The following is a 27,883-nucleotide window of genomic DNA, read 5'->3' on the forward strand; positions in this document are numbered from 1 at the left end:
CCCACTTGTTCTCATGTTTGTGCTGTTTCACAGGCATCATTTGGGGGAATGCCTCTGCCATCTGTAAATGTGTCATTGTAAGTAATTTCTGATTGATAAATGACATCCCTGTTCTTCAAATAAATACAAATAAAATACAAATGTTTAACTCCTAACATTTGGGTAGTGTATGTGCCAATACAATTATGAAACATCCAAGGAAATGTGTCTTTTTAGGCCTGCTTCATGTTATTGGAAATGTGTTCGTCTGACTGACAAGCTTATTTACTCCTTTATCTTGGGGAAGGGGGGTTAAAGACATACCATTATTACTGTGCACATGTTACAGATGATAGTGAGTGAAGGGGCCTGGGAAATGGCTAATTTCAAAACTGTTACAAGACAACAATTCCGCAAATATAATCAGCTGAGGTCCTTGTACTCGTGGCATTAGGTGGTAGAGTCTTTTTTCAGCCGGTCCATCCTTCCATGCCTTCCCTACTAATAAAAATGGCAATACAGGCAACATAAAGGATCTGTGCATAACATTCCATTGATTGGGACAGCTACTGAAATGGGAATGTTGAAATTCACTGAATTTGCATCATATACATGTGACCTGAAATTTACCACAACACTTTCAAGAATTTTTATTGGAATTCTCTGGAGATGTTCATGGTTGGCCTGAGACAAGGTAGCTCCTGTTCGCTTTTTCAGACTGAGGTGGGCTAGCAAATTCGTTTTGGTATTCCTTCGGCAGGGTGCTTTTGCAAGATTGAACCTAACGTTTCAATAGCAGCTACTGTGCATCGACACTACCCTGTCCTCGCACTTATCTCAACCATATGCCCCATGTCTGTTGTTCCCTGCACTTCCTGTACAGCCCTCTGATGCTCTCATGCGGATTTGGGTTGTTTGCCCGTAATGGAAAACTTTGCAGACGAAGAGACCATAGCTAACTTAACCGTTATGGTCAGACAGCCCAAAGCAAATGCCTCCCCAAACATACCCCACAAATACCCCCACCCCACTTACCTTTTGCTTTTGGCAGCACACTGCGTTGTATGCCGCCGACTCCCTGCAACACCGGTTCCCTTCACTTACGTGCTTGGGAACCGGAGCTGCAAGATCCTTTCCTTTATTTATATTTTTTGTTTTACATAGGGTGTCCCCTAGGCGCGGGACATCCGGCAACCCCTGAATCCGAAAATGCCGAACATGGGGAGCGGGGGACACCACCGCACCTCATTTTCGGTATTTTCCCATTCGTATGAATGGTACAGGCCTTTTTTGCCTTTTTTGCCTTTTTTCTATTTTTTGTACCATTCGTGCGAATGGATACATTCTTTTTGGACGTTTCCCTGCCATGCCGGGTTTACTCTGCATAAAATTCAAAACATGCATACATTTCCCTTCCATATCTAATATGTGCACATTTAAGCAATCAATTCTCAAAGGAATTATTCAAAACTGGACAGATCTCATCAAATTAAGATTTCAAAATGAATTGAGAAAAACCCTGCTTAAGCTACGTTTGAGAAATTGTTTTAGGAATATGATGATTCTCTAAGCGTTTTGCTATGACTTCTGTCAACTGCCTGGCTTTGCATTAATGCAACGGGACCCAGTGGTGGGAACGCTAAACGGGTTGGTGGTAATTCCATGGATTTACTGCTGTATTGCAGCCAAACTCGTAACAAGGCACATTATCCTTAAATCTGACTGGAGTTTTCCTCATGTAACACCCAAGTCTAGGCCTTTGTGTGTCTTTGTGTTGCAGGACCCTTAAAAATTGGCAGACGCACACATGGCTAAGGGATTTGTCTATGGGTGGGACAAACTGAGCATTGTCTGATGGATTTATGGGCGAGGCACAAACAGACAACACCCACCCCATAAGTAATTTCTCTGTTTCTGAGTAGGACAGCATCACCCCTAAACTGTGGGCTAGAAAACCTTGGAATCCCTAAATGGCCCTCCTGGGTTCCTAACTCCCACACATTATCCTGTGTGATAAGATTTGCACGTTTCAAAGGGAATGGGTTTTCCACTTTTATTATAAAAATGTGTTGAAAACAAACCAATTGAGGGTACAAATCTATGGGTTGTCCCTGTATTTTTCCCTCATCCTAGAAGGGGACTACCACCTCCATAGCCAGGCTCTCTACTCAAACTGGTCTGGAGACAGTACAGAATCTCTCTATAGCCAAGTGCCCCCACTGTCTAAGCTAGCCCTACCATAGGAAAACCTATAGGCTGTAGCGGTCTCCCTCTAACTTCCTCAGATACGTCCTAGGTGACCTTGAGGGTAGCCCGATTTGCCCTGGCGTCCTTTCTCTGGATGACCGTCCCTCAAACTCACCTGTGTCCTCTCTCCTATCTGTCTCCTTGTTTTCCCTCTCTTTCTCCCTGTATCTACTCTCCAGCTCGCTCCTGATCTTATTTCCCTTCCCTTCTCACTCCTCCCCATCTCCCTCTCACACATACTTTCTCTCTTACTCTCAATCCCCCTCCTGCTCTCCCTACAAAACTACCTTCAATCACTTTGTCACTCATACACAAACAGCCAATTTGGTACCACCCTCTCAGTCCCAACACCTTACCTGCACTCTCTCCAAATACATCAAAGGTCTCATTAAAGTCATACCTGGTGCACACTCATCTTTGGTCTCTTGATCGTATTTGAACCTCACCCAAGCACCTCTCATTGCACGCCGACTCTGCTGGGTTTGTATAGCTCTCCGATTTCTGCCTAGAAGGTGCTCTCTCCTCTCATTGGCAACCTGAGTCAATTGCTTCCTTCTCTAGCTAAGCTTCTCCCAACTCCTCCCATCTCCGCCACTTGTGGGCTGGGATTTTCCCAGGAAGTCTTCATAAGAACCCATACCCCATCTACTTTTCAGTCTCAATTTCCTTCCACCCAGCTGTGCAGTCACTGTTGTCATTTGTTCTCTGGCTCTCTCCTGTACGAAGTAAGTTAATTTCCACAAACCCCTTTGGGGAGGTATCCCTCGTCTCCCACATGGCTTTGTTGCTCTTTGCTGGTTCCAGCTTTGCTGCTGCAGTTCCTCAGCTCCCTGTAGCATGTCTGGGCAGTCTTTAGTGGGTGTTTGGCCTTCCATTTGGCTCCAGTATGAGGATGCCTATCCCATTTGTGTTTAAGTAACCAGCGTGTTCCTTTTGTTCTAGGCCCAGTCTTCTCCTTTGAGTCCAGGCACATTGTAGTACTTGTAATTTTCAGGATGGTGCTGCCTCCCTGGAACCAGTATGCCTCCCAGGGTCTCTGAGGAGTCTGGTACATGATCTTTATCGTAGCTCCTTTGGAAAGCACCTGAAATAGAACAGAAAGACCTACCAGGACAGAGACTGAAAGGCATAGGTTCTGGGAAAGAGATACCAGTATAGATGCATGCTACCATGCTGATCGGGGAACAGGGTTTTCCTAAACTCCCCCACACTACTTATGGGGTCCTTGTCCCCCCTCGACAGGGTAAAATCCATGGCCCTGCCACAATCTAGATAGTTTTGGCAGCATGCCTGGCATTTGCATAAACTATACTCGAAAGCTTTTCCCCCTCCACTCTTTCCCCCCTTTCACGTTTACCATCTGCCCCACTTTTCTCGTTCCATATGGAGTTTTTTATTTACTTGAAGGGACTGTCCTTTCAAAATATCAGACACCAGTCAGTGCATGGAAGGAGTGTATGGGTTATCACAAAAGGGGCCCCCCTCATGATATTGTATGGTGTGTTTATTAAGAAAATAAAAAGGTCAGAAGCTCCTTTTTAATGTCCCACCTATCCTACACACAAATCTGGACAAGTTCTTTCAAATTTTGATTGGGTCTCTGAACTAAATTGTTGCTTTGTAGATGGTACAAAGAGGTTCATTTGTGGATGATGTTTCAGCCACTTAGAAAATCAGTCATGTCGTTTGTTGTAAAATGGAAGTCATTGTCTTCTGACTCAATCTCCTCAGGTAGACCTTTACTTGTGAAGGATATCTGAAGAAATCTCCCGACACCTGTGCTGGTAACTACATTCATGGGCTGCACAATGGCCAATTTAGCTTAATAATCTACCAGAATGACTAGCTATTTCAGTCCTCAAGAAATGTCAATGGCACCTTTGTGCCAAAGTTTGCTGGGCAAGCTAACCGGTTTCAAGTGACAAACCCAATGATTGGTTTTCTTATCACGAATATGGCAGGTTTACAGGTAGGAGGACACCAGAATTCTTCCCTTAACTTATCCCGGGTACAAATAATTGCCAGATGGCTCTGATGGGCAGGTGCAACAAGCCAGTGTCTATCACACTGTGGTATCACTAACCTTTCATTTCGTACAAGACAGCTTGTACTCATACTTAACTCTTCAGACTCCAGGCTTGCAAATTGCTGTGCAAGCTACACTCTTATGGCTAGCCTGCAAGACAGTACCTTTCTAGTCTCTTCAGTAATCTTTCCTCATTCTCTTTCTGATAATCCAGTTTTCTTGTCCCACATGGAGTTGACAAGGCTCCATTAAACAGAAAGAAACACAAACTCCTATTAAGAAAAACACATGAGGGAGTGGGGGAAAAAGTCCCACTCACTCAGGAGTAAAAATGAAAAAGTCCAGAATCCAGCAAAAAGAGCTGCGGGTCTCTAGGATTAAAGGGAATTGGCACAGAAATGAAAATTCTCCCAAACATGAACTAGTTAGTACTTTACATAAATTACAATAGGGAGACAGTACAGGATATCTTCGGCTTTTGGGTTGCGTTGAAAGCCACTATTGAGGAGAAAATAATATAGTTTGCATCATACCAAAAGAACATATGGGCTACTGAGGGGGTCAACTTGGAGCGGGTGTTGAATAAAGCTGAGGAGGATTATAACATTGATCCCTCACATACTAAAGTAGACAGAGGACTAAGATCCAGAAACAAATTGCACCACTGGCTAACAAAAAAGGCAGAAAGTTAACTCTTTTATGCCAGGCAGGCATACTGGAAATTTGGGGAAAGGGGAGGGTTCATACTAGCTGTGGTAGGTAAGTAAGAATCAGGTGACCCACATGGTGACATTTTGAATTACATGTCTCTTTATTCACAATAGTCCTATGTGAACCTGTTTGGCTTGGTCCTATCCTAAAGGAAAGAATATAGGTAGAAAGGATTGTTGGACTGTCCTAATGAAGTTTATCCGTACTCAAGCTCCTAGATGCCTTTTTAAGTATATTGGGCATCATTACAGGTTTGGCAGTCCAGAAATAAGGGTGCTGGTAGTAACATTCCTTGGGCGGCCGCACCTCCTCCAACATCCCCTTGGACTATGGTGTCCCCCAAGGCTATGTACTTGGCCCTTTTGTCATGACCACTGTGAGGGGGCACACGTTGTGCCACAAGCAGGCTCCCACCAGAACCCTGAGGGCCTTAAAACCACTGAAAAAGGGCTTCTGGAGCCATTCCTGGCACCTTTTGCACCAGGCTCATATGTAGGAAGGAAGGACTGTTCAAACTAGGTCCCATTTATGTACATGGGCCTTTAAATCCAACATGGAAGCACCTGTACAGTCTAGTTCTAAGAATCAAGCCATACGATCTAGTGTTTTGGGTGTGGCAGGCCTGGAACTACTTTGCCTGGTACTACTTTACCTGGGCTATATAAACCACACCCTGACTGCAGAACATGCTTTGTCTTATTCTGCAACCAGCAGCGTGACGCTCACTGTGTCCAGCTCCTGGTCTTCAGCATCTTCCTGTAATCCTGCAAGAACAAGAACAAGATCATTTTGCCTTACCTGAGAATACACCATCCAGCACTCAGCATCTCAACTGGGCTGCAATCTGTGGAAACCAAGAGAAGAAGAAACATCGCTCACCTGTGAGTACTAGCTTAAGGACTTCCGGCGAACCGCTACCACAGCTGCTGTTTGAACATTGCGACCTGCAATAACGAGAAAGAGAAAAACAATATTAGAATGCGTGCTTCCAAAACATCAAATTCCATCAGTCTTACCTGAATTCCATCACTCTACGCCACGCTTCCATCCGGAGCACCACAGCAACATCTGCAAAGGAAAAGAGACATATTCAGGTTTGCTTTCCATATTAAACAACTGCACAGCGCTGTACTACCTTAACGGATTCCGGGGGCCTGTTTTTCATCGCGCTCTCATCCATTCGCAGCACCAGAGCGGCCTGTGAGGAGAAGAAGAAGAAAACACAGGTTAGCTTCAAAACTAAATTAAAGACAGGATCACCCTCAAAATACTCTCCCTCACATCCAAATGCCTCAACAACATTGCCCCCCCCTATCTGGCCAATAGAATCCACAAGAGAACCTCTAACCGCCCTACTAGAATGACCAACGCCTCCACCTTAGTGATACCTAGATTCAAAAAGAGTACAGCAGGCGGCTCTAGTTTCCCTATCATAGCTGCGCAAACTTGGAACAAACTCCCCTTGGATCTCAGAATGGACCAACCCTACTCTAGCTTTAGACGTAAAGTCCTCACTTGGATCCGTGCCAATGACACTTAGCTCGACCTCCCCGCATAGACACTAGATGCCTGCAACATGATGAATGACATCCGACCAACTTGACTGAACCGTAGTTCCGCACCTCTCTATTTTTCTTATTTCTTTCTTCCTCTCTTTCCCTTGCTCTCTCACTTTACCTACCGTTGACCTAACGTGAACTGTATAAACTATACTTTTCTTGATTTAACTGTGAACTGTATAATGTGTTTTCCTCCTGTAACCAAGTTCTTAAGCAATCTTGTACTGTTTGCGCCCAGCTACCCATTCGGGTTTGGTTTTTGCGCTATACCAAATAAACAAACAAACAAACAAACAAAAGACAACAAAGGCGCTGCGCTTCGTGCTTTCTCTTACCTAGAAACGTGCCTCTCCATCCGGCATGCCAGCATCAAGACCTTCTCACCCGAAAAGGAGGAGATAAAGACATTAACGAATTCCCACCATAAATAGAACAAACACTTACAATTAACAAACCTACCTGCCTACCAGCAGATTCAGGGTCACAGCAGGCCTGGGCCCAAGGAAGACGTACTGCACCAGTGAAGCAACTCAGGCAGCTCGCCAACAAACGTCAAGCGCCCCTGCATAAGAAACGCAGGATAGATAGCTCACCCTACAAATAACTAAGATTCATTATTCAGCACTGGGCAACTACGCATCCAGGGTACCAGATCTCAGAGCCTTCCAGGCGCCCCCGGGGATATCAGGTGAGCGTAACACCTTTTCTTTTCTCACTTTATACCTCCCTTCTTGCCCCTGTTGTCTCTTCTTTCGGCATCTTTCACCATTTCTACGCAGATGACACCCAACTTTTTCTCTCCTTCTCTTCTTTCACTCCTGACATCCATCATACTTTATCTTCCTGCCTTACGGCTATCAAAAAGTCAATGTCATCCCATTTTCTCTCCCTCAGCACTGACAAGACTGAAGTCCTTTTCTTTCCTTCTAACACATTTTCCCCCACCCGCCCTGCTTTCATCCACTTTCCCCCTTCCATTCTCCCCATCTCTACTCATGCTCATAATCTAGGTCTCCACTTTGACTCCTCCCTCTCCGTTTCCCATCATATTTCTCTCACTTCTCATGCCTGTCGTCACCATCGCTTCAATATTCGGAAGATCCGCTCCTCCCTCATCTTCCATGCCTCTAAACTCTTAATCTCCTCCCTCATCTTCTCCCGTCTCGTCTACTGCTCGTCTCTCCTTTTTGGACTCCCTGCCTCTCACCTAGCCCCCCTCAAATCCCTCTACCACTCCTCTATTCATATTTTTGTCTCTTTGGTCCTTGCAACTCCATTTCCTCCTCGCTCTCTCACCTTGGCTGGCTTCCCTTTCACTCCCAACTTAAATTCCAATTCCTCTGTCTGGTTTTCAAATCTCTCGATGACCTTGCTCCCCCTATCTCTCTTCTCTCCTCTCATTTTACACTCCCTCCCGTTCTCTCCACTCTGCTGATCTCTTCTTACTCACCATGCCCCCATCCCCATGCGCCTCTTCACGCTTCTGTTACTTCCAGCTCTTGGCCCTCCTACATTGGAACTCTTTACCTCTCTCAATCCACTCCATCCCCACCTACACTTCCTTCCGCACCTCCTTGAAATGTCTTCTTCTCCACTCCCTCCGACCTCCTTCCCTACCATCACTCCTCTCCTACTTCCCTATTCTCCCTCCTATCCTCTTCCTACCCTCCCCTTCCCTTTTTCCCTCCTCATACCCCTTGAAAATTGAATCTGAAAATTGAAAATGGATATTTCATCTTTCCCTTGACTACCTCCGCTCTCCCTTCCTCCTAACCCTTTGCCATCTAGGTAAATTGTTCTACATATTGTTTCATTAGTTTGTTTCATGACTGTAAATATGCTTCTTTCATTATTCTTGTATCTTGATATATTGTATTAAAGCGCTATATAAACCTAATAAACATAAACATAATAAACATAACATACCAGCACACTTTCTGGACCACCAAACTACAAGTCTACCAGCAGGGACACAGTACTCCCGGCAGCCCTGACCTAGTTAGCAACGTTGCCTGTGCTTCAGTGACCCCTATTCCGTGTAGGACTCCACGTGAATGGTGATTTACCATTATGCCGCTGCTCATGATATCACGGTGGCACCGGGATATTGGACGGCGGAATCAGTATTACGGGGTCGGGGTAGGCCCCTGCCTACCAGCAGGTTCTACCACTGACCTCGTAATGAGGCATGTGCTTTAGATGGTACCTTACGTTACCTGATCTAACCTGATTCCTGTCCCCACCACTAAAACAGAAAAGAAGCTAACCAAATTAAAGTTATGGCCTTTTGCCCAACACTTGAATGTTGGTTAGTTTCTGACACACTATTTTGTTTCAAGAAAAATGCCCCTATTTACTTAGGTTCTATACTGGGGCACATTACAAGTTTGGTGGTATCCTGGTGGCAAGTCCACCAGGATATCACCAAACGTTAATACTGTTACCTGCAACTGGTCTGCCAGAATTCCTGGCAGATTACAGGTGCCGGCAAGCATAGGTTAATATCCGTTCCAGCTGTTTTTGCCAGTGGGGTGCCCTGACTTACCTCCAGCTGGAGGTAAATCAGGCCACCCCACTGGCAAACGTGTAGTTTGTCAGTGAGGGAAAATTGGTAGTAACAGTAGTACCGCAAATTTCTTCCCACACCGCCAAACTCATAATGAGACCCAATATCTCTTTCACCCCTGCCCCGTTTTGAGTTGTGAGTTCACTTTAAAACAGCATCCTTTCTTCCCTTGTTCTCTCTCTTTGTACTTAAAATAAATCAATAGTCGTACTCTTTTGGTTTATCGTACGTTTTGTACCAGTCCCAAGCTTCTGAGAATCTTGTTCCCGGTTATCACCGCTAATAGCGCCAAAAATGCCCTCTCCACTTCCAACACAAAGGATAGAGAGACAGGCAGTAAAGACAGGAGGCAGCGGTAAAACGGCCCAGGAAACTAGCACGGCATGGGAATCCTGACCCAGCCAGCAAGGACAGCCAGAGGGAGGATGAGGAAAGGTAAGGAAGGACGTCTAGCATCTGGAAATCTGAACTGGGGCTAAGCCCAGGATGCAGGGTCCAGCCAGTGTGGCCAGACCTGGTCCTAAAAGTGCCACCACAAGGTCTTCAATTTGCGTTGGATCACTAGTTGTGGGGGGGGCAGTACATCCCCATTGGGTCCATAGGGTCCAATGGAGTTGGGGTGCGCCATTACCGCTGGCGGTAATTGCGCCAGTGGTAATGGTGCCAAAATGGCCAAAAACTGCTCGGTAAAGGTCATTTTTATCTCCAGCATAACGCCATTTACTTTACTTTATTGATTTGTATAGCGTGGCCACTGACCCAGAGGCTTAAGGGCACTGAGAGACAGGGACAATACAACACAACAAATAGTTAAAAACAGATATTGCATAGGCCTACAGCAGCAGTACTCAAAAAGGCAAGACAGATTAATTAAATAGAAAAGTCTTATGTCTTTTCCTAAAGATCAAGATCGAGGGTTCCTCTCTCAAACTCAACGGAAGGCTATTCCAAGCAGCTGGAGCTGCGGCATAAAATGCTCCCTTCTTGGCTTGCACCAGTCTACAAGAAGAGATTTTCAGTTGAGTGCAGTTATTAGATCTCAAATTGTGAGAATTTGATTTGACGAGCAGTTCATCCTTAAGATAGGCTGGTGCAGTGCTTCTCAGGCATTTAAAAGTGATCAACATAAGATGGAAACAGAGTCTATCTTTGATCGGAAGCCAACGTAGGCCTCTTCTGGCCTCAGATATGTTCTCCTTTTTCCTGCAGTCCTTGTTAACTCTGACCGCATTATTTTGCACACCTGGAAGTCTATTAGCCTCTTTTTTTGGCAAACCAATCAGGAGACTACCGTAGTAGTAAATTCTGGATCCCACCAATATTCTTGCTAGCATTTCCCTACTCTCTTTTGAAATGAATGGACATGCATGGGTCAGAAGCTTGATATAGTAGGAAGCCGACTATATCCCGGCTGCTAACTTGGGCTTTCATGTTCAAGTTGCGGTCAAGATAAACCCAAAAACCCCCAGGGTCTTGACCTTATTTTTGGTTTTAATTATTCAACCATCAATCTGGAGCTGGGCATATTCTACCTCCAACATCCAAGTTTTAGCTTCAGTGCCTACTAACATCAGCTCTGTTTTGCTTGTATTAAAAGAGATGGCATTGATGTATGTATTAAACCATAAATCCTGTTGATGTTGAGCTCATCTTCTTCAAATTTACCTGTCAAGGGGATGACACATCGTGTGTCGCCGGCGTAGTTGGTAAACTCGATGTTATTGTGTTCCAAAAAGTCGAGGAACAGAACTGTAAAGATGTTATAAAACATTGGAGACAGGCAAGCCCACTGTGGCACTCCTTGGGCCAGCTTGATGGGACTTGCATCTGCTAGAGCACTGCTCACCCTACACTGACGTTCGCTCAAAAAGGATTTAACCCACTGCACTGCCAGTGTTGCGAATCCTGCCACTTCCTCCAACCTGGCGACCAGAAAAGCATGGTCGACCAGGTCGAAGGCGGTAGACAGATCGAGGAGCATAAGCATAGTTGTTTCTCCCTGATCCATGTAACGGAGTAACCTGGATTTGAGGTCCAACTGCGCTGTCTCTGTCCCATGGCTCTCTTTGAAACCGGATTGCCATCAGTTCAGGATGTTAGTTGATCTGAGATGGGTAAGAACTTGCGAATAAGCCACTTGATCTAAGATTTTAAGAAGAAAAGGGGAGTTAGAGCTAGGACAATAGTTCAGAGGATCTCCCGGACACAGACCAGGTTTTTTCAATAGAGGTGTGATCAATGAGTTTTTGATGCTTCTTTGGACACAGCAATCCCTAAAAGAAGCATTCATGAATCTGCATAGTGTTGAAATTGGTACTGAGGAGCATGCCTTAATGGCCAGGACCGGGCAGGCAGACATCCCCTTTGCAGTTCGTGGGTTTTAGTTTTTCAATAATCAGGGCCAGCTCAATTTCACTTATGGGTTTAAACGTGAATTGTTCTTCCGGTTTCCATAGTCTACTTTATGTGTCTGGTATGTCGATGTCTTTCAAAGTGGTTGGTTTTTTTGATTGGACAATCTTTTCATTGATATTCTTTAATTAAGCGTCCATCCCATCTTGTACTCGATTACACATTCAGCATCTCGGATAGCCATCTCATTATTGTCTTGCTTGGCACTTTCTAACTCTTTCAAAACTTTGAAGAGTTCCCTAGGTTGGCAATGTGCCTTGGTGATACGATCATCCTGGTGTGATTTTTTTGCTGTAATAACAGCTGACTTAAATCGTTTTACTGTTAATTTACCAATTTCCTTGTTAGGTTATGCAAGCAATCTTTTCCAGTTATAAAGTGCTTTAATTTGTTGACTTTTTAACTTGTGTAAGTTTGTAGAACACCAGTGGTTAGTCTCCCTTTGAATAACTTTATTGTTATGCAATGGAGCTAGTTCTTTCTCAGCTTTCTGTAAGGTATGTTGATAGGCCTCAGTGATTTTGTCGACTGATGTGGATTCATTCATGTTCTGTTGCAGAGGAATGAGCCAAGGATGGAGCGTTTCTGGTGTAAGATTTTTTAGGTTTCTACACCTTATTGTGGCAGTAATCATTTTCTTCCTCATGGCCTTGTCTTCAGACATAACTTCAAAATGAATGAAAAAGTGGTCGGACCACAGGCAGGGGGAAACATTCTGGCCAGTTAGGGTGACATATCCTGATATCCAGTCAGGGGTATTGCCCTTTATACGTGTCATTCGAAAATCGAGTAAAGCCTAGGTCAGTAAGGGCATTGTCAAGAATCTTAGCTTGCATGTCATTTTCATCTGATAACCAGTAATTAATATCCCCCAAAAGTATCATTTTGGAGCTGGGTTTCAAAAAGGTTAGAAGTAGGTCGCATATCTGATTTGTGAAGTCTTGCATGGGGGCGTCGGTAAGCAAGAATCATATTTATGGGATTCTCAGCATTGGTTCTGACTTTGATATGGAGGATGTCACAGGTCTCGATATTTATGGAGTCAATTCTCCATAGATCTAAAGTTTCTTTATAGATCATTGCCACCCCCCCCCCCCTTCCTTTCTCCTCTCATCTGTCCTGGCACGCGATATTGTAACCCTGTGGTATGGCCAAAGCAAGTGAGGGCTCAGCTGCTGCATGGCTCCACGTCTCTGTGAGAGCACAGATATCAACATTCTACAAAGGTATATACGTGGAGACCTCTAGGGCATGTTTAATAAGAGATCGAGTGTTCAACAGTAAACATTTCAGTCTGTAATTAGCTTTGCCTGTGGTTTCTTTGCTCTCATGGGGGAGAGAACTTGTTTGCAGATTTAGAATGGAGTTGTCACGTATAATTTTAAAACCGGCTTTGTTGTCCTTAATAGAACAATCTGAGTGTCCTGCCTGTGTGTCTACTACATCTTGTGGAGCTTAAGAAAGCATTAATAATTGTGGACATTTTCGAATTCGACAGTATCTCCTGATTAGTTTTCATAGATGGCTTCAGGTCTTCTGTGTTTTGCCGACTTGCATTGGGCTGTCGTTAATTTGCATATTTGGTATTTTCCTTTTCCGCCTAACTCGTGAATTGGCCAGCCCCTAAATGCAGCGGTAATACCGTTACCGTCGCATTTAAGGGCTCAGGCCAAACTCGTGCTGAGCCGAATTACTGCAGTGGTAATTCTGTCGAGCTTTCGGCAGAGAGTTGGAGGATTTCATTCCAGCATTTTGCTGGAGGTTCAGTCGTCAACTCCAGGACCATACCTGTAATATGGCAGAGCGGGAAAAGTGGCAGCAATTCTGTTACCACTCATTTTTCCCCACTCTGGCATACTTTTAATGAGGCGTTCCCATTGAATTGAGGGAACAATAAGCACCTGTTTTGATCAGTGAGAATGGAGAGTTGAGGAGGAGGGAGGACAACGGATGAGAGGCGAGAATAGAGAGATGAGGAGGAGGGAGGACAACGGATGAGAGGCGAGAATAGAGAGATGAGGAGGAGGGAGGACAAGGGATGAGAGGCGAGAATAGAGAGATGAGGAGGAGGGAGGACAAGGGATGAGAGGCGGGAGGGTTTTTTTGTTAGCCTCCTTCTTTCCGTGATTTCCCTTCACTCCAGCCCATGTGTTTGTCCCCACAGGTGAAATGGCGAGGGCCCCCAGCCAAACTGATTCACAACAAAAGATGAACGACGATGCTGAGAGCGACCCCGAGGAAGAACGCTATGATGACGCGGAGCTCATTATTCCACTGGCCAGTGTGACAGGCAAGTTGAAGGAACTGTGCTCTCGAGTTTTAAAATAATGTTTCGGAGTGGTTACTAAACCGCAGGACGTTAACTTACTCTACCTTTCACAACCATAATGTGCCAGGAAGGGACATCACAGCAGATAGCAATGTATGAATGTATATCAAATGAATTGATCATATATCCGTATTACCCGCACTAACACTTGATAAATAAGTGTTTAAATATTTACTGTGAAAAGATACATCATCGCCAACAGGCAAAGTCCCCTTTCATGCAGTAAAAGCAATAACAGACGCAGGGAGTAATATTGGTGCACACATATGCACTAATGGCATAACTCTGTGAAACGTACGCAGTATTGTACTCTGCATAGGTGGCATGCCGCAAGATGGAAAATAACAAGTATTGCCCCAAGACAGTGAAGCATTCATATCCTCAGACCATAGTGAACGATATGATGCCCAGATAGTAAAACAATAATGGCTTCAGACAGCATTAAGCAGCTTTGTTTAGAGACAATAAAGTGTTAATAATGGGAAACCTTATGCTCACTGACAATATGGTAGTAATGTCCCCAGGCAGTATTCTCCAGGCAGCACAGCATTATGGTCCCCACACAACAATGAGTGGTATTGGCCAAAGCCAAAAAAGCATGTATAACTTCGGACAGCAATAAGCACATATGTTTCCAGAGATCAAAGCGTTAAAGGCCCAAAAAGCAATGCACTTTCATTTACTATTTTTATTTTCAATTTTACTGAATTTGTAAAGTGCAACAATGACCATTGCTAGCACAAAAGCAATGAGAGCGCATCTGTTATTACTGAGGGAAAAAAATTTCCAATGCAAAAATGCCAAATTGTTCCCCCCGAACATTCCCCTGCAAGTATATGCAGGGGAGACCCCGTGCAGCACCGCTATACTCCCCTTATATTTTATATAACACTAACCCTTTCTCCCACATATAATTGTGGGGAAATGTGCCCCTCGAAATTAAGCATATTTTGCATTCAGTATTTTTGTCCGCTCAGGAATTGCCTGATACCCTGAGAGCAAGCTCAGGTTGCCTTGAAAATAGCATTTTAGGATAAACAAATTGGGAGATGAACCAAAGTTGAGCAAAAAGCTATGTTTTAGGGCCTTCCTAAACTGGAGGTGATTAATGACCCAATTCATAGAATCTGACACAGGAGCAGCGTATGCGCCTCGCGCAGAGAGGGTGCGTGCGCCACGTGTGCACCAGCCGCTGCCCAAAACAGCATTTTCACGTACTGCGTATTCATGGGTTCCCCAAGCCATTACCAGCCGTGGTGCAGTGAACATCCAGCAGCGCCAGTTACGCCACCCCAACACCGCCCCTTGCGCAGGAAAAAGCCATCGAAATCCCCAATAGGGCGCAAAGGCCAGCACTATCCTTGGGCCAGCATAGAGCCCCCTCCTCCGTAATCGCGTGCAAAATCTGTGCATAGCCCGCTCGTGCCAGCCAAATCGCGTGAAAAGGGCCTTGCATACCCCCGTGAATACGCGCACCCCGCTTGCGCCAGTCAAATTGCATGTAAAGTTCCTACCGTAACCCCTTGAATACGCGTACCCCGCTCGCACAATCCAAATCGCGTGAAAAGGGCTTTGCGTACCCACATGAATACGCGCAGCCTGCTCGCGCCAGTCAAATCACGTGAAAATGGCCTACTGTAACCCTGTGAATATGCGCACCCCTCTCGGCCAGCCAAATCATGGGAAAAGGGCCTTGTGTACCCCCGTGAATACGCGCACCCAGCTCGCGCCTGCCAAATCACGTGAAAATTGCCTACTGTAACCCTGTGAATATGCGCACCCCTCTCGGCCAGCCAAATCATGGGAAAAGGGCCTTGTGTACGCCCGTGAATACGCGCACCCAGCTCGTGCCTGCCAAATCACGTTAAAAGGGCCTCGCATAACCCTGTGAATATGCGTACCCCGCTCGCACCAGCCAAATCGCGTGAAAAGGGCCGCACGTGCTGACATCAGCCGCCAAAACACCCCGCAGGCAGCCCACACCACAAGGGACCTCCGCCACACCTGTGACTATACCCCGCAGGCAGCCCACACCACAGGGGAAAATTCCCCCCCAACACCCCTAACCAAGCCCTGCAGGTTTCCTAAACAACAGGGGACCCACCAACACCTGTGACCGTACCCCACGGGCAGCCCACACCACAGGGGACCCCCCCAACACCTGTGACGATACTCCGCAGGCAGCCCACACCACAGGGAACCCACCAACACCTGTGACCATACCCCGCAGGTAGCCCACACCACAAGGGACCCCACAAACACCTGTGACCATACCCCGCAGGCAGCCCACACCACAGGAGACCCACCAACACCTGTGACCATACCCCGCAGGCAGCCCATACCACAAGGGACCCCCCCAACACCTGTGACCATACCCTGCTGGCAGCCCACACCACAGGGGACCCCCCAACACCCTTGATCATACCCCGCAGGCAGCCCACACCACAGGAGACCCACCTACACCTGTGACCATACCCCACAGGCAGCCCACACCACAGAGGACCCACCAACACCAGTGACCATACCCCGCAGGCAGCCCACACCACAAGGGACCCCCCCAACACTTGTGACCATACCTCACAGGCAGCCCACACCACAGGGGACCCCCCAACACCTCTGACCATACCCCGCAGGCAGCCCACACCACAGGGGACCCACCAACACCTATGGCCATACCCTGCAGGCAGCCCACACCACATGGGACACCCCCAACACCCCTGACCATACCCCGCAGGCAGCCCACATGGGACCTTACACTGCAGGCCGTCCCCCACTCATGTCCCCCCACCAGTGACGGCAACCTGCAGGCAGGCCCCGACTCATGTCCCCCCCACCAGTGACGGCAACCTGCAGACAGGCCCAGACTCATGTCCCCCACCTCCACCAGTGACGGCAACCTGCAGGCAAGCCCCGACTCATGTCCCCCCACCAGTGACGGCAACCTGGAAGCAGGCCCAAATCATGTCCCCCCCCACCTCCACCAGTGACAGCAACCTGTAGGCAGGCCCCAACTCATGTCACCCCACCAAACACATTGTCCCAACTGGCAATCATGTAGAAAATGTCCACCAAAATGCCACCCCACACTACCCCTCCCACAGTGCAACTCAACACCCATCCATTGGCCCAACATAGGAATCACAAATGCAGACATGCATGCACCCAAAGGCATGACCAACATTGGTCCACAGCAGTGACGCGTGACAGAGCCAATGACGAATGACACATGCACCAAACCACTGAAAGCAGACACCACTTAGTTTGGAGTGAATAAAAATGTATTAAAAATGTAAAACCACACCAACTGAAAGATAAACATGAAAATGCAAATGAAATGAATGTCAATGAAAATGAAATGCAAAACAAAAAGGAATCAAACAATAGAAACTCCAGAAAGTGGTCCATGTCCAAAGTCAGTCCTTCTGTTGAAAAAGTAAATCCAAAAAAACCCATTACCTCATGGTGAAAAGAAAGCCAAAAAAAATGCAACAAAGTCCAACTATATACAAGGATGAAGGGTCCATGATCCTTAAAGTCAAAACATGAATTCCTAAAAACTCTATAAAAAACGAACTATGTACAGAATGTGGAGCAAAGTCCATGGACTCCAAATAATAAAAAAATAAAGGAAACCTAACACAACATAACTATATACAAGGGCAGAGGGCTAGTCCTACGACTCACTGAAGTTATCAAGAGTCTGGGCCAAGGCATCATCAAACTCTGTGTCAATATCTCGGAAGCGGGACTCAGCTCTAACCTCGAGGGCTTGCAGGGACTCCGTCATGCTCCTCTCAAACTCCCTGCGAATCTCCTTGAGGAACTCCGCCCGCCTCTCTGCCCGACGGATGGAGTGCTCCGCCCTGGCCATGGTGAGTCGTGCCCGCCGCCGCTCTATTTGCTGGCTCATCCACTGCCACATGGAAGACACACTTGTTCCTGGGTCCTCCTGCCTGTCAGCCAATGCCTGCCTCATGATGTTTTTGGCTCTGAGTCCTGACGTCTCCTATGTTGAGCCTGCTGCTGCCTTGAAGCCCTGTGCATGCGCCACAAGGACTGTATCCGGGAAGATGCCAACTCCTGGGGCAGTCATGCACATGCCCTGCTCCAGGGTGCCTGCACAACCTCCATTGCCAATGGTCCTGTTGCTGGGGTGACCACTTCTGCTGAACCGCCGACTCCCGACTGTGGCAGGGATGTGATCACCACCATACTGGCCGCGGTGGCTGGGACAGGTCCACAGGGGGCCCGGGTGTCATCTGGGGCGGAAGACGGCAGGGAGGACGACTGGTGCATAGTTGATGAAGAGGAGGAGGGGGTCACAGCAGTGCCCAGCACATGTAGCAAAGCCGCGACAATGAGCTGTGCTAACCAGTTCTGGATGGCACAGACCTCTTCCTGATGACGTGCGTGCACCCGCCAGGAAGCCCGCACATCATCACGAACGACGGCTGTGCGCATCACAACAATGGCTAGCACAGGCGCAACCCTGTCACGGATTGCATGGTCCGCAGGTAGAGGAAGGTCAGTTGACATGGACTCATCCTCTACCTGCGGAACGGCCTGGACTGAGGCATGCCTGCAGGTGCACATGGATGCAGTCGCAGGATCAGGGACAGGATTAGGCACAGGCCCCTCCGCGGTGACCTGCGCTGCCTCCTGCCCCTGGACTGCACCAATTGCACCTGTGGCATCACACCCTCCAGGCCCCATGTGCTGTTCTGATGCGGCCTCCTCCTCGCCCACCACCAACCTGGATGACTCTGATCCGCCTTCCATGTTGGATTGCCCCTGTGGGGGCTCACCTGTCCTTTCCGCTGCCGAGGAGCCCATGACCAACTTCACCCTCTTGGGCCTCCCCTCAGCAGCTGCGGCCGTAGTTGCAGACGCGGCACCAGTTTCCTCGTCCCCAGAAGATGTAGAAACCTGGGCGGATGACTGGGCCTTGCATCCCAGCCGTGGTGCTCCACAGCACTGTCTCCGCCCTCTTCCTCCATCGCCACTGTAGATAGGGAGACATTGAACACAAGCATCAGTGTACTGAAAAAATGTCATCTTGACACAAGGCAAATGAACATGAATGCCACTGTCAAACGCTGCAACCATTATCACCCACCACAACACACAGGTCAGTTAAAGTAACACACTTGCGCAAACACGCATGCCACGTGCAACAAACATTCACATCCATGTCGAAGGCACTGGGGTCAAATCAGAAGAGGGTCTGAACATCACATGCATCATGGCACATGCACATCACATGCGTACACATCACCAGACAGTCATGCATCAGGCCATGTAGACCTCCCCTCACAGTGCATTCGTGGACAACTGGGCCAAATCAGTCAATCACGCATCGTGATGCTCATGTGTCATGCATCCATGGCGTCTTCCAGTTACACACTCAGCACTCAGACACACGCACATGTACACCATGCATGTCCATGAAGGTGACCTAAAAGCATCCATGTCTCACACATCTTGCATGTCCAAGTCCAGACACAGGAATGAAAACATATGCACTCGTTACATTCCAGTGCGCATCACGCATTGCAGCACAGACACCATTGATGTGGAACAAGCATGACTGGACTCACATGCAGCACTGTCGTAGCCCTGCACACAGACATCCGTACAGGAGGCATACCAGACATATGGCCAAGGTGCACACTCCAGCCACACCTCAACATGCACTACGCTGGACAAGAACACATGGACACTTACCACTCGACTCCGGACGGAGCTCCAGCTGTAAGACCTAGGTGTGAAGCGCTGGGTGTATGCGCTCCAGGACCCTCACCTCATTGTTGGTCAACCGGCCCCGGTGCCCCACTTCATCAACAGCCGCGACGAGGCCTTGTTGAGGGTCCTGGACCTGACGTCCTCCCAGCACGTCAGGACGTGTTTGTAGTCGCGGGGTGCGTCCCCCTCCACGTTGATGGCACCCACGATGTCCGCCCAGATCTTCCTCCATACTTCCTTGTCGAGGCGCGATGTTGCAGTGAAGAGGGCATCATAATGCCCCAGGACTTGCTCCATCAGGATGCCAACTTCGTTGGGATTGAAGCTGGCAGCCCTCTGCCTCTCTGCTGGGGGGGTTGCCACTGGCCCCAGATGGTGTTTGGTCCGACATGGCAACCCCTGAGGCAGGTATGGGTGGGCAACTGGGTCCTAGGGCTGGGCTGTGGAGCGAAGGCACAGCTGTTGGGAGTCTTCTGTGTCAGCAGAGGTGGTCTCAGCAACAGGATCTCTGGCAATGGCTGATGTGCAGGCACCAAATTGCAGGGCACGTAGGCAGCAGGCACACAGAGTTATGCATTGTTGTACACAGAGTGGGCTGGCAGCAGCAGATGGCTCATAGGAGGCAGCTCGGGGCGTTGGCGGCAGATAAATGGCCTTATGGGCAGGAGCGTGGGTCTTCCGTGTGTTATCGCGTGGCCAGCCGGATGCAGAGTGACTCCGCACAAGCGAAAACAGCGTGTTAGCATAGAATTAGAGGAAAGGCCCTTAGCGTGAAAGCACGTGAGTTGACGCGCGCGGGCGTTGCCGTTCAGTACGGGTTAAAAGTCAGCATAGGACACCAGTTTGCTTTACATGCTTTTCGTGGGGACCGACGCGTGAGATTCTTCTTGTGGTTTCACACGCAATATCTTCACAACAGTTGCAGTGTGTACTTCTTGTTTTGGTGGGGGAGTTGCCCACGCGCGTGTGTTTTTCTTAATTTTTCAAGGCAGACGGTGAGTCACGCATGCATTTTTCCCACTGTGGTTGCCCCTGTGTGTCGCGTACCCCATTTTCGAGGTCATTGTAGCCTGCATGAATCCACGCGTACGCATTTTTTGTGTTTCTGGGTGCCACAGCGTACTGTGGGGTGGTAATTCCACGCACTTGGGCTACCGAGGGGTCACACTAGGGCTACCGAGGGGTCACGTGCACATTTTGTTTTGTTTTAGGGGTGCCTGAGCATTGTGTGACCCGTCATTTTTCCCCAGGGGTCACATATAGCCTTGCAGGAGCACAGGGGTACATTTTCCATCACCTACCCTTCCCCCTTACCCCAATTGCCCAGGACAGTTGTTGTGTGCACCTCCCATTCGCACTAGTCCATCAGTGCCATGTCTGGGAGGCCACCAAGTGGTAAGGGAGGCAAAGTTGTGCGACCTCCCACAGGTGGCTGCGGTGTGGCACGTGGCCAGAGTGGCCAAGGTGGCCGCAGTGGGGGACATGGCCAGGGTGGCCAGGGTGGCCAAGGTGGCTGCGGTGGGGGACGTGGCCAGGGTGGTCCATGAGTGCAGGATGTCCAGGCCCATGCTGCGACAGCTATGCCCCCCCCCAGTGGGTCAGGGAGTTGCAGCTGCTGCTGACATCCCCAGCGCCCATCTGACCCGACAGGCAGTGTCATCTGCTGTCACAAGCACCCAGGTTGGGGAATCTGCAGGAGCAGCTGCGGCTACCACCACACAGGCTCGGGGTCAGCCAGCGCGGGCTGGATTGGCACAGGCAGAGGATGACTCCCAGGCAGATTTCAGTGTCGGGAAGTCCAAGGCACATGTGGGTAAGGTCGCTATGACCAAGTCACGTGTATCTGGGGCAGTTGTGTCATCTGCTGCCCCAAGCACCCAGGTTGTAGAAGCTGCAGAGGCAGATGCAGCTGACACCACCTCGGCTGTGAGTCACCCAGCCAGGACTGTGTTGGTCCCGGCACTTGGCACCGAGGGAGGTGTGGCGCTGGCTCCTGGCGACAGCACCCAGCACCCAGCACCCAATGGCTCCAGTCAGACCTTCAGTCCTCATGCCATTGCCTGCTCTCATTGCCCAGTCCACCTGCGTTTCAGCCCCTAATGACCGGAGTGGCAGTAGCCACTCAGGGTCCGCACCACCAATCAAGAGGAGGAAGCGTGCTCCAGCAAAACAGGCTGGGACCCCAAACACGGCTCACGCCTCCGGCACGTCAAGGAAGAAGAGTTTCACTGAGGTGGAACTGGATGAACTTGTGGGCTACATGTCGGCACATGGCCGCAAGATGCTGGTGATGGCATGGTGCAAAACTACGCCTGCTCAGCGTAGGGCCCACTGGCAGTGCATCGCGGACCATATTTGTTCCTTGGGATTTGAGAAGCGCACAGCTGATGATAACCTCCGACGCCAAGCAAAAAACATACAGGCTTCAAATTACGCCTCTACTCTGGTCAGTGGCAGTGGTTCAGCACTAGAGGACAATTAACTCACTGAGCATGGTTCGATCGCTGCAAGGCTCATCGATAAGGGCCAGATCAAAGGCATGGGAGACATGCTGTATTATGATGCAGTGTCTGGTGAGTGTTCATGCGTATGTGTCCAGGCCATGTGTATGTGCTTGGGTGATGTGTTGTGATTGACTGCCAGTTCAGACGATGTAGTCATGACTGCCATGTGTGACCCATGCGATGCTTGACTGATACGTGCTTGTTGTGATGCAGTCTGCATACAGGCCATGTGCTGCACACAGAGGCAATCCTCATCAACACACCTGCACCCTCCTTCCATGTCAATCACTCAGCAGCCTCTCCTGTCCATATTCTTGATCCCAGACATGTTTGCAGATATTCTGTGATGATCTTCCACTCAACACTTGCACTCTGACAGCTCTGTGAGGTTACCCTGCAAGCTGGTCCTCCCCAGGGCATCCTTCCTTGCCTCTCTATAACCCAGCAGCTCACTGTCTCCATGGTACTGCTGATTCCCATGTTGGAATACTGCAATGTCCAATTTTTAGAGGATATACACTCTACCCTCTGCAACTCTGCCACACCTGGATTGTGTGATACATCCTTTGTCCTTGATGCAGGGTTTCTCACTGAGACGGTGCAGATGGCACAGGCTCACAAAGGCCATGAGTGTTCATTCATGGACCAAGTGCATTCCCAGCAAGCCCCTATGGGTCTGTGGCAAGCTACTCATTCTACTCCATCTCCGGGATTTCCTCACTCAGGGTCAGTTCATCCTCACACACATTTTATGGGTGTCCTTGTCTGTGTCGAGCCGAAGCCTCCCTCTGGTGCAGCCTCCATGTACCTGCTGTTGTGGCTTCTCCGTGTCTGGGTGAACTTGTGATCCTTCCTCATGTGTTGTGCTTTCTGTCATCCTCTCATCTTGTGTAGTCTCAGATGACTGAGATGATGCAATTGACACCTGCCAACACTGTCTGCTACAACACAGTACTCTGATTCACCATTCTGAGCCGTGCACTGCCTCCCAGCCATTCCCCGCCCTTGGGGAAGGGGGAGAGGGGTTACTGTATCCCTACAACCCACTGCCAGCACTTTGCACATGATGACTGCACTTGCCCTTACACTGCCATCATATCATGACACAACATTGACATTACTGCGTTTGTGTTTACATTGATATGTGAGGCCGAATACATGTACTGCACTGCACCCACACACTTCTGAGCCCTGTTTCACCCTTCAACATGCCTATTCACTTGTGTGATGTCAAAGTGACCAAGCATTAATTTATCCATGTGCCTTCCTTCACTGTATTGCTACAAAATACACTAGTATCGTTGCATCCTGTGATTTTTGTCTTCGTGATTTACATGTACTGTATAATGACATGCATTTTACATGGGTCACGGAAAGTACTATATGACTTCCATCTGGGGCTGGTTGACAGTTCTGCCATGGCTATGCTACATGCCACCTGTTTGATGGCATCTGTCATTTTTGGGTAAGGTCTATGCCAGGCAGGAGCTTGTGTGTGATACAGGTGCTATACTAAATGTAGTACGTGTAGTGGCTTCACATTTGACACAGGTCCATGTCTCCTTTCAGGGTCTCCTTTCAGGGTCCCCTTCCATTTCTTTGACACTGCATGCATGCCTGGGTTTGTCTCACGTGTGACATGGCTGCCTCATGTGTTGGCTGTCAACATTGTGAAGCCTGTGTGTGTGGTATATGCTGTTGACATGTGTGCTCATGTGTTCTTTTGGTTTCTTGCAGATGATGAGGCACTGGGAGCAGAGGAGGAGGATGAGACTGCGGAGGTGGTGGAGTGTTCGGGGCAACAACCAGGCACCCGTGGAGGGCGTGGTGTGGTAGCCCATGAGCATCCATTGGTGCTCCAGACAATCCTGTCCAAGGCTGGCTCGGGGTACATATCTGAGGATCTCTATGGCTCTGGTGCGGAATCGGATATTGATCCATCAATGCCGTTGCAGGTGTGTGATTCGGCAGTGGATGCTGTTCAGTCCGACACACCTGCAATGGTCTAGACCCCTCAAGGGGCCAGTCAGTGTTGGAATGTCCGCCTGTGGTGGTTACAGATGCAGGGTCACGCTCCAACACCATTTGCTCCTGTTCCTGGGCCAGCAGATCAAAGGAGGGATGCAGTCCTGCAGCCACAGGCAGCGCAAGCGCAGCAAGGACCAGGTCTATGTGGGCCCAACAGGTGTGCTGTCCGGCAACGGGGTGGCTGTGCGCCACCCGGTAATACTGTGTGGGAGAATTACATGTATGATACTGCACAGCAACAGGGGGCCTCGTGTGAGATGATGGCTCAGGGCATGGAACGTGTGGCCGATTCCATTCTCGCCCCTGAAAGGCATGCGGATCTCCAGCTGCAGGCAACGCCGTCCACGTGCCGCTCACACAGGCAGGACACCGTGGCCTCCAACAGGGCCCAACGGGCAGAAATGGAGGCTCTGCACACAGCCATTGCTGCTGAGGCAGAGGCCCACAGGGAGGCCCTGAGGGAAGAGAACACCTCCCTCAGAACTACTCTGGCCACACTTTTGCTTGGCCAAAGTAGACGGGCGTAACAGCAGATGGAGCAGCTGATGCACAACATCTTTGCTGAACTCCATACAACCCGTGAGGTGATCCGTGTGTCACTTGAGGCTTTGCAGGAGGAACTCCGTGCCACACATGAGGTGTTGCATGGGGTCCTCCGGACCATCATCCTGCAGAACCAGACCTTTCAGACATGCATGCTTGCTGCCATGGAGGAGCATGCCAGGGCTATGCGTGGTCAAGCACCCGTACCATGCACGCCTCCTGATAGTCAACCAGAGGGTGACGACAGTGACGACTATACTCCCACTCTCAGCTTGCCGTGCAGGCCAGGAGCATTTTTTTTTATTCTCAACATCCACACATGTGGGTATTGAGATGCACCCTGCACCTCCTCCCTCATGGGTGGTCCCCCCACTCCCTGGTCAACCATGGCCATTTTTTCTTTTGTTTTCTTTTTTTTTTCTTTTTGTCTATTGTGCATTCATGTAACAGTGTGTTGCTTTGCATGGCATCTGAAGGCATCCACTGTGTGTTCGGGCTGGGCCCATACAGGCTTGTCTCGTGTTGGTGTTTGTGGCTTGGGGTCCGGACATATATGCCACTCCTGCTTCCCCTTTCCATGGGCTCACAAGGATGGCACCATGTGATAGTAACTTAACCAGAGGCATTGGGCTTACATCAAATCTGTGTCCAGTCTGAAGTCCAACCTGTGTATACACCCCTAGTGGGGATTCATGATTGTTTCTCCAGTGCATGGTTGGCCTGCATTTTGGTTTGTATATTGTTAAATGTGCATATTTTCATGTTGCCTATTCATGTATTGCCTTGACTGTCTCCATTATTGATGCACTTCATGCTGTATGCAGTACCCTGCCCCCTTTAGCTGGCAGAGGCACACTCAAGATGGAAGGGGGCCGTGTGGTGGCAATGTCACATTGAGACACTTGTGCTATTGTGATTGGTCACTGACTGACATTGTCACTGTTGGGTCCTATGTTCATGATATGTCATGCTGGTAAGTAGATATTCCTGTGTTGTGTTTGCTTTTGATGTGTCAGAGGGAATGGTCTCTGGCCTGTTTTCCATTTGTCACGGTGCACTTTGTGACAGTTGTGTCATGTGTTGTGCATTTATTCTTGAGTTTTCACATTGCATGCCATGGAATGGTGTGTCGGGCGGGTGACATGGGGTTTGGGAGGGTTTAGGTGACATACCAGGATTTGGATGTGCTGTTTTGCATGGGGATGGTGGAATATGCACCTTGCATGTGTGCCTTTTGGTCACATGGGATTGGTTTTGTTTAAGTAGCTAAGGATGCACACAATTTAGCACTTCCAAGGACACATTCTCATGGTGGTATGGTTGTGACAGTTGACTGTCCTTTTGTCATCATCGATTGTCACCTGGAATGTGCCAGGCATGTGTGCACTCGCAGGGGTGGGATTTTAGGTTAAAAATGTAGCCACAAGTTGGGTACGTCCTGCCTCACCACGTGCCCTTTCCCCTCCCATGCGCAGCGGCCGTGCATGTGGTTGGGGATGTGGGGGCACAACCATGTCCACCGGCATGCCCCGCCGTGTTGCAATGTTGTGCAGGACACATGCTGCCACAATGATCCTGCACACTACTGGGGGTGCATATAGTAGCTGTCCACCAGAGCGGTCAAGGGAGCGGAAACGTGACTTGAGCACTCCAAATGTGCACTCCACTATGGCCCTGGTTGCAATATGGGCTGCATTGTATCTTACCTGGGGTGGTGTGGTGGGGTTCCGTATTGGCGTCATCTTGTAGGTGCTCAGAGGGTAGGCACTGTCCCCTAGGGAGGTGATAATGGTTGTCATTAGTTGGGTTTGTCTATTTGTCTGTGTGTGACATGCATGTGCACATGCATTTGTTCCCACCAATGAGCCATGTGTTGCCATGCCTCCCAGCTTCCAGGTCCCGGTTTAGGGCTGACATTCCAAATATGAAACTGTCATGGGTGTACCCGGGATTGTTTGCGTAGACAGAGGTGATGATTCCCTTGGCATTGCATACAACCTGCACGTTGATGGAATGCCAGTGCTTGCGGTTGCGATAGATGTGCTCTGAGGCCCTAGGTGGATGTAGGGCCACATGGGTGCAATAAATGGCACCAAGCACTTTGGGGAAGTGTGCCACCCTGTAAAGGTCCTGGACCACAGCCTGCCTTTCTGCCAGTGTTCTGGGCATGTACATGTGCCTGCGGACTGAGGGGCGTGCAGTCATGATTGCAAACGCCTGGTGTAGGCAGCGTGACTGCGTGGGCTGTGAGACGCCCCCAACTATGGCAGTTGTCTGCTGAAATGATCCAGTGGCCAAGAAATGCAGGACATTCAGCACTTTTTCCAAGGGGCTCAGTGCTTGGAAGCACAAGGTGGGTGATGTGAGGTCATCCTCCCACTCAGTGACCAGGTCTAGGATGATATGTGGTGGAAACCTATACCTGCAAAGACCTGATCATCAGGCATCCCAAAAAGGATGGTCCTGTATAAAAAAATGCAGGGCCTGGCTATGCTCCTCCTCCTGCGGTGTCCCACGATCACTGCTGCGAGAAATGGGACATTCATCGTAGCTGTATACGCTTGTTTGCTCGCACTTTTATGCTGCGCAGGGGTGCTTACGCCAGCTTTCACATGGCGTATGTGTTTCCGGGTTTGCGCTTCTTTTGCTGCGCGCTGGTTAGCCCTGTTCGATTCCATGAATATGTGTTGTTGGCGAGTGTGTGGGCATTGCGAGGATTTTATTGAAGGACTTCCCCAGTTCCGCCCCCATTTTCGCGTGTTGTTCCCCATTCCGCATGTTCCACCTACTTTTTAGGTGTGTGTGCTGGACGATGTGCGCCTTCTCTGGGTGTCTCGCGCACAGCGTTCCTGATGTCGCAATGACGTTTGAGACACGCACGGATTTGGCGCAGGACCCAGGTAAGCCACGCGCAGTGTCTTCCATGAATTAGGAAACAGGCTTTTGCACGCACGTTTTTCACGCTTGCGCACCTGCTTTCAGCGCACATTTATTCCATGAATTACCCTGTCAATGATAGACTCAATCATAGAGGCAGTGAGTTCCATAAGATAGCAAACCGTAGAGAGAGAGCCTGATTGCCAAGCCACACACGATGGAAAGGAAAAACTATGTAAAGGTTACAAAAATTAAATGGAAGCAGGCGACTACAGTGATGTTAGGAAACATTAGATTAAAGAAATATTGAACTTTGAGATTGTAGGTATTTAAACAGTAATCAGGGTCCCACTGCCTTTA

At 48.9% G+C, this 27,883-nt stretch overlaps 1 protein-coding gene across 1 annotated transcript in view; it reads left to right on the top strand.

Annotated features, from left to right (window-relative positions):
• LOC138569491 (scavenger receptor cysteine-rich type 1 protein M130-like) overlaps positions 1-27,883 on the top strand; it is a 512,555-nt gene that overhangs the window by 474,987 nt on the left and 9,685 nt on the right. The window contains exon 16 of the mRNA XM_069647512.1: positions 13,665-13,790. Within this exon, the coding sequence (XP_069503613.1) occupies positions 13,665-13,790 (126 nt within the window). The remainder of the gene's footprint in view (positions 1-13,664; positions 13,791-27,883) is intronic.

The sequence above is a fragment of the Ambystoma mexicanum genome, chromosome 2q, assembly GCF_040938575.1.
Source record: "Ambystoma mexicanum isolate Mex_15411 chromosome 2q, UKY_AmexF1_1, whole genome shotgun sequence".
Lineage (NCBI taxonomy): Eukaryota > Metazoa > Chordata > Amphibia > Caudata > Ambystomatidae > Ambystoma > Ambystoma mexicanum.